General features: G+C 37.3%; 1 protein-coding gene across 1 annotated transcript in view; it reads left to right on the top strand.

Moving 5' to 3' along the window:
- The window catches only part of disc1 (DISC1 scaffold protein), a 90,559-nt gene that overhangs the window by 45,328 nt on the left and 28,134 nt on the right, over positions 1–17,097 (top strand). Inside the window, exon 13 of the mRNA XM_055162960.1 lies at positions 14,031–14,277. Coding sequence (XP_055018935.1) covers positions 14,031–14,277 — 247 coding nt within the window. The remainder of the gene's footprint in view (positions 1–14,030; positions 14,278–17,097) is intronic.

The following is a 17,097-nucleotide window of genomic DNA, read 5'->3' as shown; positions in this document are numbered from 1 at the left end:
TTTCTTTAACTCTTTTCCTACAGCCCTACATTACATTATGTTTAAGCAAATGTATACAGTTGTATCTTGGAATAGATATTACAATTTGAGTTGTCATCTAAATTAGGTTTTTTTTTTTTTGCTTTGTTTTGTGTTTTGGTGCTGAGTGTTCTGTGGATTTGTACGTCCTTTTTGCAGAGGCCAAATTATTACGTAAGTACTTCACAGTGTTTATGAAAAATAAAATGATGACTGTTCATGGAAACATCAGTATGCTTCTGCTTAGCACTTGGTTTTTCAGCATAAAGTGGCTCTTCACAGCTTCAAAAGAGTGTGTCTATTTTACAGCCGGTATATTATTTACAGTTGCTTACCTTAAATGTACATAAAACATTTAATGTAAGTAAACAGATAGAATTTAATAAGATATAGGTTTGTCAAAAGCGGATGCAAAGATAATAATGAACTTAAAACTAGGTACAGGACTAGTTAGCCGAGGTGGGACCAAGTCTCAAGTAAGTCTCAATTCTTTGACCTCAAGTCCGAGTCAAGTCCCAAATCAAATACAAACAAGTCCAAGTTGAGTCTCGAGTCACTGGCCCATAAGTCCAAGTCAAGTCCAAGTCATCTGCTTTGAGCTTCAAATAATTTCAAGACTTTAAAATGAAGTACCAAATATAGCTTAGATTTTTGCAGTTTATATGAATTTTAAGATAAATTGTACTTATAAAGTCATAGTATATTTATATATGAGTATTTATAGAGTGTATAAGAGTTGAGAAGAGGAATGTACATTTTTCCTTTTTAAATGTCTTGACAAGATCGTAGAGCAAATCATTACAGTCAAAATAGAAAAAGTTCAGATTTAAAAGTGCTTCTCAAGTCTTCTCAAGTCAGAGGGCTCAAATCTGAGTCAAGTCCCAAGTCACTGACCTTCAAGTCCAAGTCAAGTCCCAAGTCTTAGTCCATTTTATCAAGTCTCAAAATCTGCTAGATAGTGAAGAAATCTGATCAGTAGGGCAAAATTTGACCTGAATAGTTTTAGAATTGTCTTGATCAACTAGGATTAATTCACATTGTAATGGAAAATATACTACAGTTAATTTGCATTATTGTCTAAAAAATTTGTTTTTTATTATCATACTGGTATCAAAATCAGGATCGGCTGGAGAGGTTTTTTATTACTCTCAAATCAAGTTCAAAATTCCAAAATTGTAACAACAATATTTAGATAACATTAATGACCTTTCAAAAAATCCTTTCAGTCATCAGGACCAAGTTAAGCTGAAGACATTTTGCTTCTCATTTTTTTTTACATCTATACGTCTCATTCTTGCAGCCCTGTAGCAGTTTGACATGGCCGGACTGAAGTCTCTTGTGAGAGCTCTAGTTTGACCCCTGTCTGTTTGTTTCTGCTCCTGGAGTATATTTTCCTCTCCGTGTGAACTCAGGTCACCTCTGAGCTTGGGCTGAGGCAGAGTTTTCTGTCTGTGGATGCTCTCGTCAGGTCAGGAAGGGAGGTTGAGGGGTTTGGGGGTTTGAGGGGAGACCTGCTCTGTCAGAGGGGCTCACAGCTGCTCCGAGTCTTGTGTGTTTGGATTCTCTGACTTCCTGTCTGAAAGCACAATGAAGAACAGCCTTTGAAATGGAAAAGGAAAATGTGAGTGAAAATAAAGTTAAAATCTTGTGGTTTATTTGGTATAGTGCATTCATTCCCGACCTCGGGGGCAAAACAACAAATTTGGTTCCCCGAAGATTCATGGGGGTTCTTAGAAGAGATGTCCAGTAGATTGCATTGGCATGTTATTTACTTCTCCTAAGAATTTTATGATTACTAGGAGCATAATGATTGACTTGATAAAATGGGCTAAGACTTGGGACTCGACTTGGACTTGAAGGTCAGTGACTTGGGACTTGACTAAGATTTGAGCCCTGTGTCTTGAGAAGACTTGAGAAGCACTTTTAAATCTGAACTCTTTCTATTTTGACTGCAGTGATTTGCTCTACGAGCTTGTCAAGACATTTAAAAAGGAAAAATGTGCATTTCTACTACTCTTATATACTATATTAATACTCATATATAAATATATTATGACTTTTTAAGTTCATTTTATTTTAAAATTCATATAAATTGCAAAAATGTAAGCTATATTTGGTACTTTGGTTTAAAGACTTGAAATGACTTAAGCTCAAAGCAGATGACTTGAACTTGACTTGGACTTATGGGCCAGCGACTCGAGACTTGACTTGGACTTGCCTGTATTTGACTTGGGACTTGACTCGAACTTTAGACTTGAGACTTGCAAAAGGACGAGTTGTTCCCACCTCTGCCCCACGGTGTGAACCTCACGATACAATATTTCTTGCGATATTTTGTGGAAGCTAAAAATATGCTACTTTTCCTCTTAAAATGCCTTGACAAGATTAATCCAAAGAACTAAGACTTAAATGTGCTTAGAACTTTTATTTCTTCTTGTAGTCTGCACTGAAATGGAGCAAAGGATCATGGTCTATGTAGTTCCCTCTGTCTTTTTTTAGCTATTGCTGCACCATAACTCTTAATTTAAGCAAAAAGACTTCGATATAATAATTCGATATATTGTGATGGTCCACAATATTATTGTGAGAACTTTGACGATACGATATCACGATATTTCAGAAATGTATTAGATTATAAAACACTAACATTCTGGATTATCACTGCGGAAGAAAAAAAAATGGTTATGAATCAAAAGTGGTAACATCCCCATGGAGAGAAGCTGATTCACCAGTAAAGATCACAACCTCGCTATAATATTATATGCACTTGTTTTTCTTCAAATCAATACATTTTGAATAACTTCCAAACTAATCAGTCATTACCAAAAGGAAAAGCATGCACACATACTGTATATATTATCATTATTATTTCAATTATATTAAAAGTATGCATATAGGAGTTGTGCATCCGTAAGATTTTTTTCCCATGCAGTTTCTATATAAACATCACATACATTTCCCACCGCCTCTTCACCAGTATCTCCTGTTTAATGTCACTCTTATGTTGTTGAGTGTAATTTATTATAATTTATTGAGACACTGGCTCGGACATCTCTAAGCGCACGCCCACTCAATCACATTATAGGACGCCTTCCTGGCTATTATTGCAGTAACCAGACATGGTAAGCTCATTTTCCTCCCTCACATCAGGTCAGGTGTATCACTGATTGCCTCCGTAACCAACAGTAAATCACATATCCACCTTTAGTATCCACACATCCTCCCGTTTGGTACAGTGACACATATTTGGCAGGGTTTAAGTGGTTGCTAGCTTGTCTTGGTTTTCAGATGTTAGAATGTGAGCCAGTGTTTCCTACTTATAATGAAATGTTGAACCTGGTAATTTGTATTACTGACTAAAGCAAAGAACTAATTTTATTACAACACATTACAAGATTGCAAATTAACAATAACAAATTTGAGCTGCCCCCATCTGTATTAAAGAAAAGTGGCTTATGAAATGATGTGATATTATCTGAAACTTAGCAATAGTCTCTTAGATATACGCTTGATGCATTATAAATATGAAGAGTCTACTATCTATTATAGAGTACATTGCTGTTTTGATGGACCATTGGGTTGACGGGAGGTTGGAGTGGGGGATGGGATAAAGAAAGAAGGGAGGGAGAGATGGAGAGAGAGGGAGATTTGGTGCCATGGAGACCGTTGGTGTTGGTAAAAAAAAAAACAATTATCTCGTCCATGTTAAAGATGAGAACAGGATGCTGGAGATGCACAGATGCTGTCAGTATGTCACCAGAACAAAATACTATTCAGATTAGCAGCAGCACAGTTGGTAAAGGCATTATTCACCATGGAAGTGTCAATGAGGATTCCAAATACATATTTTAACACAATGGTGCATGGTTATGTTTCAATTTAAAATTGTGTTTTGCCATAGAAATTGTTAAAACATAGATTACAGCTATAAAGCCAACAGGTACTCAAATACAAAATGGAGGAAGGTGATCTCAATATCCCAGACTGTCAAACTATATTCCTAATCACTCAGCGACACCTATGGAAACATAAATGATGAAAAGGAGGCAATGGTTTTAGAACAATTGTATCATATGACACTGTAAAATGAGAAATTTTATCGTCTATTCATTTTCTATCCATGTACTAGACGTTCACACTTAAAATGTTTTTTTATAATATTTCTTTCAAACCAAAAATCAATCACCAACAAACCAAATAATTTTCTTGTTGAATGAAAATGATTCATCTGTCATTATCAGGGGAAAAACAAATTGTTGTAAGTCATATCAACTTGCAAGACGCTGGTGCTATCCTTCATGCACTTGTGGAGCAGTTATTATTTTGAAACCAGATTTGAAGAAATAATTTGCCAAATGTGTCACGGCTGGATACTGAAATAAAGCTACAAGTGGATGTCACAATATCAAATTTTAGTGTTATAATTATTGTGAGAGGAAACATCACAGTTTATAATTATTCACAATTATTGATACTATCAACTTTGAAACCCTTTAGTTTCTCTCATTCACATAATACATCACTATTTGTCTGGAATCTGATGAACTTTGTAAAACCAACCATTCTGAACGATACAGTAAAGGTTTTATGATATGAACTATATTAGTTACTAACCTAAGTGAAAAGACAATTTTTTGGATTTAATATTGTCATGATTATTATGATTTTTTTAGTTCTCACGATTATATTGTGGCTTAAAAAAATCACAATTTTGCTATACTATATACTGGAAATTAATCTTATATAAAGTATGTTAAATAAGTGGTTGAATCGAATCAACTAGTAGTTATTTTAATTTGAGTACATTTTGTCTTAAATTATTTTTCATCTCATTTCAAGTGAAAAAAATGCTTGTTGGTTTATTATTTTAAGCATAAAAATATGTTTTATGCTCTTTCCATTGGCAAAGCTTGATAACTACTACTTGATTTAAGCACTTATTGTCTTATTGTCTTATTTAAGATTGTTGTTGTTTTTGTTTTTTTTTCAGTGTGCACAAGTGGATGCAAATGTTTAAATGCAGCATGTAAAGGAGATTTGTGGTGTCTTATATTCAGTGTGAAATGTCCCCATGCAGACAGAGATCCACCCACTCCACAGACAGTCCGGTTAATCTCCTCAGTCACACCTCGGATGCAGGCGGCGCGTTGCATTGTACCATGTCATTAGCACCTTCTCTCCCAGCGGGTGTCATATGAGATGCAGGTGAAACAAGCCCATTTCCTCTCCCTTTCTGTCCAAACGTGTGAATCCTGTTTATGGCTTTTGATATGCAATAAATAAAGCATAAGGTAGCTTTCTTATTTCTAGATTCTGGAAAATGTTAGTTTTATTTAAAATTTGCAGTGTTCAATATGTCCACATGGCAGTGAACGGCAAGAGGTCTAACCCACCAACACACAGTAAAGCGGCATTACCCGATTTTCAGACCATGAAAGTAGGAAGTATGCATTTAAATCTAATAATAACTGGTCCCTATAGCTCTCACGAAACATTTGGCACATTGTTAAAATCCACTTGCATTTATGTGGCTTTAAAACTGCTTTTTTATACAGCGGAGTAAAACTGGGGCAGACCGCCAAATACTTATTTTTTTACCTGCAGCCCTCGCTTTAGTTTGTGGTTTGCGTGCATGCATTTTTCAAGTAGTTAACCGAGGCCCTTAAAATAAAACACCATATTGAAACCTGGCCCATATGTTTTGACTGTTGCAAATTTTGGTTATTGACTTGAATCTCTTGACAACAAGCAGTCACTTAAATCTCTCTCTGTAACTGCTGCTATAAGCCTCGTCATTTGGGTCTTAAAACATTTGTATTAACCTGCTCTACAAGATCCTGATGAATTGAGTTTGCTATTTTGTCCGTGATTAAATTCCTAATTCCTAATATGAACCTGGCTCCAAATTTACCCCTATAACTGTTAGCATCGTGAGCAGTGGTGTAGTGGGGATTTTTTAAGTGAGGGTACGCAATTTGTGACTGAACCCTGAACCAGGGGGACTAAACCAGGACTAAACCAGGACCGAACCAGGACCAAACCAGGACTACACCAGGACACAGAGAGAGAGCGAGAGAACCCGAGCCCATGGAGCAGGGTGTCCGCAAAGCGCTGCGCTTAACCCCGTGGCACAGAGCTATGCGTCAGTCCTTTCGCCTGCAGTCACCTGACGGTCAACGTGGGCACAACCCCGGGCCCCTCCTGACCCTCAGTCCTGGTCTAGCTCTGGTCCAGTCCCGGTCCAGACCCGGTCCAGTCCTGTGCCAGTCCTGTGCCAGTCCTGTGCCAGTCCTGTGCCAGTCCTGTCCCAGTCCAGGTCCAGTCCCTGCCCAGTCCTGGTCCCCTCATGTCGCAGGTCACTATAGGACAGTACTGCAGGTATCATGAGCTTGTGCAGGTTGTTTTCACCATTACCAATACCTCCGGTTTGACATTTAAGTTGTAGGTTTTTTTTTAATATTTGTTATTTTTTCTATATCTCACATCGGGAGAAGTGGGTGGATGGTGTACCCCTACGTACCGCGCCCACTACACCCCTGATCGTGAGCTTCATTTGACTGAAACCGAACACTGTGGGTGTCTTTATACAGTCTATGATCCCATACATGAGAAATTCCTCTGAACACTATTGCTACGTAATGCTTGTAAACTAACAATTAAATAGTACGTCTCATGTATTCAAAATGAACAATTCAAGTGGTATGGTGTCATTTGAACCCTATCTTTTTTACAGAGAGGACCAGTTTAAAGTTGAGCAAAGAGGCTGAGTGTGTAAAGTTCGAGCGCTTGTCTTGCACTTCTAGGAGGTCTAGTGTTGCCGTGCCGGAGTAGAGCAGCTCTCCTCTTCCTATGGAGCTTATAATAATCACTGGTGCACATGTGGATGGTCGCCTTGAGCAGAAAGAGCAGCGCTGTCAGTCATGGTTCCCAGAGAGAGGAGGAGGCGGGGGGCAGAGGAGGAGTGTGCCTGACGGACTGTGGCTCTTATTACTGAACTGTGAAAGGAGCAGGTGATCCATAGACGTACAACTGACTCACTGTCCAGAGTGTACTCAAGCGAGGCCCATAAATGCTGAGAATTAGCCTTAAGCATTATTGATCAATTAATTAGTAATTTGTTATACTATTTAAAGGTCCTATACTGAATTTTGCAAAATTGACTTGTGAGCTTTAAACCATGTTACAACGTTGTTACCTCATCAAAAACATACCTGGAGTTAGTTTCATTCACACATGTTTGAGCAATCCTGCATTGTTAGTCCATTCACTTCTTCAAAACTCAAAATGCACTGTTCCACCTTGTGATGTCAGTGGTAGTTTTCAAGTTAATAGTAGGACAATATATCGAATTACAAGTTCCTTTGCTTAAATGCATGTTTTTATAGTAGCAACAGCTTATGAACATCGGAAACAACATATCCCATGATTCATTTCAGTGCAGACAACATGAAGATACATGTTTTTTACTTGAATTCTTGAGATTATGATGGAAAAAATTCACACTTTTTTTTGTCTTGTCTTGTCAAGGGATTTTAAAAGCAAAAAAGGGTTCCATCTACAATTATATTAGCCTCTACAAAATATCGTGATAATATCGTGAGATTTGATTGATTGATTGATAGCATTTGTATAGCGCCTTTCAAGATACCCAAAGCACTTTACAGTTCATTATTCAGTCACTCCACACTCGGTGGTGGTAAGCTACTACTGTAGCCACAGCTGCCCTGGGGCAGACTGATGGAATTTGGATATCATAACAACTATTTTTTTATTTATGTATTTATTTTGGGCATGTAAGAGATTTACATTCCTATACAATGGAATATATAACATGAAAGTGAAGTATTTGTAATAGAAATACCCACAACAAAAAAATTGCCTAAAAAGGAGTGGGAAGAAGAAAACTTATTTAATCCCACCGCCACTCTTCTAATCTAACACAATGATCTAACTTTTGCATTTTTCAGACATTTTGCATTAAACTATATGAACTACTTACAAGCTAACTTTCCCCTTTTATTCAGTAGACATTGGAAATTCTAGGACATTATTCTAGTGAAGATGAACTTTACTTCCTGTATTACCACATGACATCAAGATTGAACAAAGTGTGAAGATTTCACCCTAAATCTGCAGGGCTTGTATGTATGTATGTGTGAAAGAAACAAAACACAACTCGACTTATATTTTGATGCAGAAACAACATTATAACATAAATCAGAAAATAGCATAATATGGGCCTTTTAATGTGCTCAAATATGCATATTTTAGTCAGTGTAATCAGTCATTTGTCCAGGAGTGGTCCAAGGTAGAAAAGGTTTTGAAAGTAGTCACAGTTGACACGGTTTTGAACAGAATAGGACTTATTTAGTGCAGTATAAATTCTAGTTGCTCCGACTATTACCAACAGATTGAAAATGACTTCTTGATGGGAGTTGAAACTTCTTGTTTTCAGAAACAGATGACTACGTTTTAAACCTTTTACCTTGTATTTCTGGTATGCAAATGGATGCTTATTGACGGCAGATGGTTTGCTGTACCTCAGTGCTCTCACATGGCATCAAAACTTGTTATTAAAAGAAAACTATTTTTGGTGCCAGTTTGATGCCAGCTTTTTTGATTTTGATAATACTCTAACTTTTGTCATGGCACTCTTTTCTTAGCGTATCTATCTTTATTTTATTTTATTTTTTTCTCTTTTTTTTCTCGCTCAGTACTCAGAAAATCACATCGCATTGAATCCCCTATGATACTTACATTCTTTGAAAAGAGCAGCCCACACACTCTCTGTTTCTGTTATGATGAGACTACTGCTACCAATTAACCCCTGAGACCAGTCGCTCACATGGTTCTCTGCTTCTCTGCACTGGGACAGTCGCATTAGAGACTTGTAGTACGATTCCCTGGGGGCACCATAGACACCCAACTCCACTGGTTACTTGCTTGTAATGAATTATTTCTGTCATGATGGCGAGCCTTTGTGATAGATGAGTCCGCCTTTGACATTTTTAGAGGAAAATTGTAAACCACCGAATCCCTATGGTGAATGATTTATGTTCTAACTCCAAAAGGGGAAAAAAATATATAACAAAAGCTATAGCTCACTGGGTGCACAATTCTGGGGGAAAAAAATGAAAAAATGAAAAGCGGCAGAGTTGAGCACCAAATTGGCGAGGGCAGGGGGGCTGGGCATGGCAATTTTGGGCATTGTCTGTGTGCCAAATGGAGGTTAGCGAGCAGCGGAGGAGCGCGCGTTGGCAGGGTATAGCCTTTTGACACAGGAGATGGGGCGAGAACAAGTGCATTCAATTTTCACCAAGCTTCGTCACAAGCAGTAGAAAAGACAACATTCAGATTAAACAATATGGCCTGGTTTTGTTTATATTTTAGTGAGCAGTTTCTCAATCGGAAGTACACAGCAGGGACGAGCTCATAGGTGACAGTGTGCAATACATAAAGTGACAAGTATATTTGCGCTTTGAGTATAGAGATTGTGTTTTCTCATTACATGTGTGAATTAGCGTTGGTGACAGAAAGACTCCACCGGGAGACACATAGATTTTGATCTCTGATGCAGAAGTGCTTATTATAAAAGCTTTATTTTGGAGCCACTAAAATTACTTTCCTTATTAACAAATAAAATACAATATAAATTTTTTCTGTTACCTGTTTGTCTGCATAAAATGTCAACACTTTGCCTGGAATGTTACACAATATGGCATTAAACTTTTACCCATCTCCATCGAAGTGGCACTACTTAACTAAAGTACAGGTGAAGAAGTGCGCTCACCCACAGGAAGAATAAGTGTTTATCAAGATATTATATAAGCAATAAATAAATACCAGAATGAATACTAGATAGATACATTTAATGCTTTATTGTGGAACATTAGGGGTCAAAGCAATAACAACTGGAGAAAAGCAGGCAGCGGATCCAGAAAAGTTACTTGTGGGGGTGTAACGATATCCAAGTCTCACAATACGATATTGTCACAGTATGAACTTCAATAAATAACGATATTTATTGCGATGTCGTGGGAAAGCTCATGATATGGTGGGGAGGCTCATGATTAGGGATGTAACAATATCCAAATCTCACGGTACGATATTTTCATGATATACATCTCACGGTAAGATATTTATTGTGATATTTTGAAACAGCTAAAACTGTAAATATGCTACTTTTTCCTCTAAAAATGCCTTGACAAGACTTAATCCAAAGAACTAAGACTTAAAAGTGCTTAGAACTTTATTTCTTCATGTAGTCTACACTGAAATGGAGCAAAGGATCATGGTCTATGTAGTTCCCTGTGTGTTTTTTAGCTATTGCTGCACCATAACTCTTAATTTAAGAAAAGAGACTTGTAATTTGATATATTGTGATGGTCCACGATGTTATTATGAGAACTCTGATGGTATGATATCACGATATTTCGGTTATTGTTACATCCCTAGTTACTTGGTTTATCTTTAACAAAATTACAAAAATAACTGATTAAAAAGAAAATATGAGGGCTAGGAGTGGTGCTGTTGCCTGCTTAAAAACACATGCAGAGTTGTGTTTTGTTTCATTTACACATGTTTGAGTAACCCCTTATTATTAGTCTGTCTACATCTCTAAAGCTCAAAATGCTCAGTCCAACCTTGTGATGACATGAATTGGTAGTTTTCAAGTTAACAGCTCCTTTTACCTTTAGTTCAGTTAGAGATGGTCAATTCCAGGGAATCATCTCAGTGATTCTAGTGAAGGTGTATGGAGTTTAAAAACACAGTGGAGAAAGAAGAAAGAAGGAAGAAAGAAGAAATATATGCCAAATATATGTCTAAATATGCCAGATTTGTGTGTTAAATGTGTGAATGAAACAAAACTCAACTGTGTTTTGATGAGGATACAACTTTGTAACGTAGATCAGAAAATAACATGGCCCCTTTAATTCTAAAAACCTAAAAAAACCAATCATCAGACATTCATTTTTGTCATAACGCCCACCCCAATATGCTGGAAACTAGAAGTGCAATCTGTAGCTTTAAAAAGATGTAATAACGGAGATAGGAGATAGAAGAATCATTGAACTTGGCTGGTAAAATGTTCCTGGATGGCGCAGGAGTAGAAAATAATTTGTGCTTTAAAGGTCACTGCTGGAGGTAGAGGAGAAAAACATGAATATTGTAAAGGTCATTGGGTTGAATGTGAGTTTGTGGGATTAAGGGCCTACTTAAATGAGCTGTTTTCTCTTATTCACTTCTACACTGTCTATGCGGCTTGTGTGTCCATTTTTAATTAGCCCCATTTAAAGCCAATGGCATGTTTTCTGAAATTTAATACAAATTTAATCTTCAATACATAGAGCATTTTTAGAGCCTAGCGGACTGTAATACTTGGAGATTTTTATCATGTTATAAAATACCTTCATCACAAACATACATCGAATAGGGGTGGGCCATATTCACAAAAATAGCCCACTTCAATATATTTGGAGTATTTCCTCTAATAATAATTAATCCAACAGAAATTAGCTCAAATTTGTCCGTAAGTGTCAATGATGAGGATTAAGTATCAAGCAAATGCGAAATAGTGCAGAAATATAACTTATTTCTAATATTAAAAGTTTTTGGATAGGTTTTTATTATAAACAATGTACCCAGTATTTTGTATATCTTCAAACTATTTTCGTAATCTTTAGCTCTCTCTACCACTCCTATTCTAATGTGTCTACATTAAAAACAATATATGTGCATAAAGCTGCACTATGTAACATTTCTGGTGTAGACTCTGCCCCCTGTCTCCATGGAGATGCTATTTCTTTGCCTGGATTGTTCCACTGTCTTGTACTAAACTAATCTATTATGCATTTATTCAGTAAAAGCTGTTTTTATTGCACGAAAATGCCTTGAGACACATGCATTATTATTGTGAAGGTTCTTGCATATCCCCAGATCTGACTTGTAACTAAGCCTGTCATCACTTTGGAGATAGATATGTTTAATGCCATTCTGTACATTCAAAGCAGCGTAATTAACATTAATAACATTTCTCTAGAGACAAGAAGGTATTGGACCCTCAGAAAAAGTCATAGCATGTCTGTCAATGCTATGTCTGTTATTGGAACTCCCTATTTGAATTTTCTCTTATGACACATTGTTCGCCCAAGGTTGCAAAAAGACACCAGACAATCCTGTTTTATTGTAACTCAAAGAACGCATAAACAAAACTATCTGTCTGTCCTCAATTTGAACTTGTCACTGCCCCCATTGAAACATGCATTATGATTTCTGTTTCTTCTATAAGAGCGATAAAACAACTTTCATCATAGACATAGGCTCACATTACTGTATTTGAACTGCGTATACATCTATTATTTTATAAAACATCAAGCATTTCTTCAAGATAATATTCAAGATGCCCTTTCTGTTTCTGAACAACATCTGCTACACAATATTGCAAACCAGACCTATTTCCTTGCATTATCTTTTTCATAGTAAATGTACTATATTGTCTTCAAAATGGTTCTTTCTACCATAATGTGCCTTCAATTCACCTGCAGTTATTGAGCCACAAAATAAACCATAGATGTTTTCATACTTGTCCTGGTTTGGTCCTGGTCCAGTCCTGGTTTAGTCCTTTGTCTAGTCCAGTTCTAGATTTAGTCTGAATCCTGATTGTTTGTGCAAGTAATTTATTGAAAATGGTGAGAATAACAGCTGTGCAGATGTGTCTTTATTAAACACATGTTATTGCTTTGTTAGTGAGAGGAGGAGTGCATTTTGTGTCTAGTGTACTGTCTAGTCTGTAGTCTAGTATCAGACAGCTCTTGACCTTTGCCCCGAGTTTTCCCTGTTTTGTGGTTACCATGGAAACACAGTTGGATTGGCTGCGGGGTACGCGTTTCCCTTTACGCCCATTTTCTGCCTGGATTCGTGCCAAAATGGATATGACTAATAATGGAATAAAAAGTCAGTTTTTCAGAATATTTAATAATGGACAATAACAAGGGATCTTTTAGTTTGTGAGTAAATGCTCTATGGATTTAGGCAAAAATCTCAAACTGTTGAAAATATTTAGTTTTTGTGTTTTTAGATGTCTTTATTGTTCTAAAACATGCCAGACATAAAAAACTGTCAGCCAAAACCAGTGTCTGGCATCAAACATATTGACTAAAACTACTAGTACTAATTAACAGACCTAGCAGACCTCGTGTGGCAGGATTCAGTATCATTGGCTCATTTCACACAGAATCCTAAATTAGTCCTGGAACAAAATTTGGGTTCATTCCAACTGTGAGAAAAATTAATCAAGTTAAAAATCTCATTATTATATTTTAATCATTATCTTTCCTTTTCATTAATATATTTGATTATTGCCATAAAACCAGTGCCAAGTAAAAAAATAAAGAGACAAACATGCTTCTCAATTATTTGTGATCATAATTTGATAAATAAAAAAAAAAACTATTAAAATATTTTTAGTGGCTTTTATGTGTTTATTTGTTTTTCTCTGAAAAAGAAAACTAATAACCCTTATCTTGTTCCTTCATGGCGTTTGCTCTTAGCATAATTACAGTAGATTGTAAACAGTATACCTGCTTTTACTCACTTTCATCTTCCCCCGGGATATTCTTCCCTGTACTGCTTATGTCCATTGATGCAACTTGGCTTGTGACCAATTAAATACCAACAAGCAGTAAGTGTGTGCGTGTGTGTGTGCGTGTGTGTGTGTATTTGCTGTTGTATGTGTGTGTGTGTTTGTGTCTTTATACTTCGTCTTAAATGTAGAACAAATATGATGTCAAAGATTTTGATTAGGTTATGTTATGCTGTGAGTTCACATTATAAAACCACGAGGAGTCTAATTAGCTGAGGTAAATTAGCTGGGCTAAATCACATGACACAAAAACACAAAGTTCAGTGTCTTCTCTGTTAGTACAAACTAACTTTTAATTGAAATATTTTTATATATAGGTGTTTATTAAATTCTTTAATTAGAACTAACCTAACCCTTTGTCTTGTTACAGCTATGGCTGTCCTGGTTTGGAGAGGATTTGGGAGGCTGATCTTGAGGCGTGTCATCTGTTTTTACGTGGACTTCAGCTTCGAACCCCGAGCATCAGCGGATCTGACCCGTTGCCCTCTGACCTTTCAACCCCGACCCCGCCCAGCACCAAAGAAGATGAGGAAGAGGAGGAGGACTGCGCTATGCTCACTGCCTTAGGGGGGCGCTGGTGTCCCGAAGCCAACCTACAAAACTCAGAGTTCACCAAGGTAATATAACAGTGGTTCTCAAACTGTAATTCTAAACAAGAAATAATCCAAACAAGGACAAAGGTAGACAGAATTAGACAAACCCACAGACTGAAGAACTGTCAGGTGCCGCCTGAAGGAGCTCATGGTACACAGACCACAGTTTGAGAAACTGGTCTATAACATATTAGGTTGGAGCTACTGGCACAAAATATGAATTAGTAATATCTTAGTTTAATTTTACTTTAGTTCTGGTTTGGCTTTAGACTATTTAAGGTTCCTGTTATATGGAGCTTTTGAGGACATATTCACATTCAAGATATATAATATATAGTTTCAAATTGTGAATCTCTAAGGGAATGGTCTTAATCTTTCATCATTCTGAAACTCATGGTTGGATATACTAGTATTTTAGGGTGCATTCACACATATACACCACATCAAAATTGGGACAGAAAGGTATTCAACACAGAAAAAAACCTGGATTTCACTGGGACTCAAAGAGTCTGTACTTGACTTTTATTTCTTCTGTTCAGTTCTTAATCCTTATTGTAAAAAACAGTTTTTGTTGAAATCAATGAGACACACTGATATTTCCTATATATTGGAGATTTTTTGGAGAGATGTTGTAGGGTGTGAATCATCAGCCTGTGACTGTTTCAGTTTGTCTTGTTCGTGATTCAGCATCAGAGTGAGAGGCAGTGGGGCAGGCCTAACAGTTCATTCTGAAACATGTTCTTCACTCGTGGTTCAAAATTGAGTGCAGGCCCTTGAACCAGAAATAAAACAGGATCAAAGGAGGGCCAAGAACCAAGTTAGTACGCACCGATATACTTATTTATTTAGTTATATTTATAGAACTTGTTTAGACTGTTTAATATGGCTTTTGGACCCCAGTTCTAGTTCTAGTCTTGTTCTTGTGGAAACATGGTTTTATCCTGACTTAAGGATCCTGACTTAAGTTTAGACCTGGTTTAGTCCTGGTTTAGTCCCTGTTTAGGTCTTTTTGGTTTAAGCCTGATTTAATCAAGGTTTAAGATAAGTCTTGTTTTAGTCCTGGAGTCTAGAGTTCACCACAGTAATGTAGCAGCAGCATAAATGTATCACTAACAACAAACTATGCATTATTGATCTAACAATCTAACATGCCTCCACTTTGTATGGCTGCTTAATGTGTGTAGACCTACATCTAGAACAAGGAAAGATGCTCCGCTGAGGTTGCTCTGTGCTAAGCTGCTACATGGATGGAAGCTTGTTATGTTCACTCATGCATTTAAAAGGTCAAATGAGAACAAGCGTTTCTATCTGACCTCAAATCTACTCCACTTAATGTACTTCAAATAAGTTGTGTTTATAAGAGTAGACTGAAAGATGCGTATGTGATTGCTGTGGAGTAATCTTGTGTTCATATGCAAAGATGAGGAATGAAAGCATTGGCTATGTAAGTTTGTATTGGTTTTGTCGACATAATAGTTTAGCGCTTGAAGTCTGAAGTATTAGTAAGCAGAAAAAGTACTGAATTCATGACTCAGGAATAGATAAATTGCTTTTTTGCATCACATTTGGTAACCTATTTGAAGTTAAATCAGCTTTACCTTATTTTTTTCTGTTTTAAAAACATAAAAAACTAGGCCTGGGCACGTTAATGTGTTCATTTTGCGTTAACTAATGAATTCATTATCGCCGACAATTATTTTTCTCCCATTAACACAGTTTTTATTTTTATTTTATTTTTTTATTGTAAATGTCTGTTGCTCACTGGTTTTTATTTTGAAAAAGTCCATCGCAGTCTAGAAGTTGCTTACTGCTGCAGCCCTTACAGAAAACAGAGAGAAAGAAAGTGGGATAAACAAACATGGAGAAGGGTAAGGAACTTTTACATGACCATTTTCATTTTAAAGTTCTTCAGATGGTGCAGTCGACACAGGCAGAGTAATTTGTAACACTGCAACGCTGAATTGTCTTATCACCGAAGTTTCAAAAAAGCAAATCATTCAGTGAAACAAACATAGACTGTATGGAAACAAGTAGAGCGAAGCTTCGGTCGACCACGTGAGATGCAACGTGTATGAGCCATTGCTACACACATGCACATAACAGTGTGTACACCACCAAGTGCTTTTGGAGGCACCACTGCTCATTCGATCGCTCTTTGTCACAACCACACCCTCTACCCTCGGTCTCACTTTTCTTCCACGAGAAGCCAGTGCCAGCGATCACATTCTTAATAACAATAATAATAATATTCTTGCATGCCTTAGCAAGTTGCTTTGGAAGAAGTATTAACATGGACTTTAGAGACTAGTGCCCTGCTGCTGTATAAAGAAATGCTGTTTGCACAACAAATGTATGGCACTTTTGTTTACATTTCCAATAAAAGTGTGCTATATGCTACTTTTTAATTCATTAACTGGTTTTGTGTATAACATGCATGCATACATCACAGAAACTCATGTGATTAAAGGTTGTATAGAGGATTTTCCAAGGAACGAGAAATCCAGCGACTGTTTGTCCTTTTTCAAATGTTGCGCATGCGTGAAACCACCCCCCCTCCCCTACAGCTCCCTACGTAGAAACGCCTCCTCCCGCCTTCTCCTTACGCCAGAAACAGGTTTGTTTACAGCCGGTGAGCTGCACATGACTTGTAAACAACTAACTACAGTGTTGGTTAGGCAAGGCGGAGAAGTGAGGAGCGGGGGGAGGGGGGGGGCGCGGACATTTCGTGCGCGGACAAGAAGTGAGGAGCAGGGAGAAGAGCGGAGCAGGGAGAGAGGAGAGGAGAGAGGAGGGGAGCGGTGCGCGGAGATTCCGTGCCCGGAGAAGTGAGGAGCAGCGGGAAGA

The sequence above is a fragment of the Boleophthalmus pectinirostris genome, unplaced genomic scaffold (genome assembly GCF_026225935.1).
Source record: "Boleophthalmus pectinirostris isolate CB_2022bp ecotype Guang Dong unplaced genomic scaffold, ASM2622593v1 HiC_scaffold_5, whole genome shotgun sequence".
NCBI classification, from domain to species: Eukaryota; Metazoa; Chordata; class Actinopteri; order Gobiiformes; family Gobiidae; genus Boleophthalmus; species Boleophthalmus pectinirostris.
This window is presented reverse-complemented; position numbering and strand designations above follow the sequence as displayed.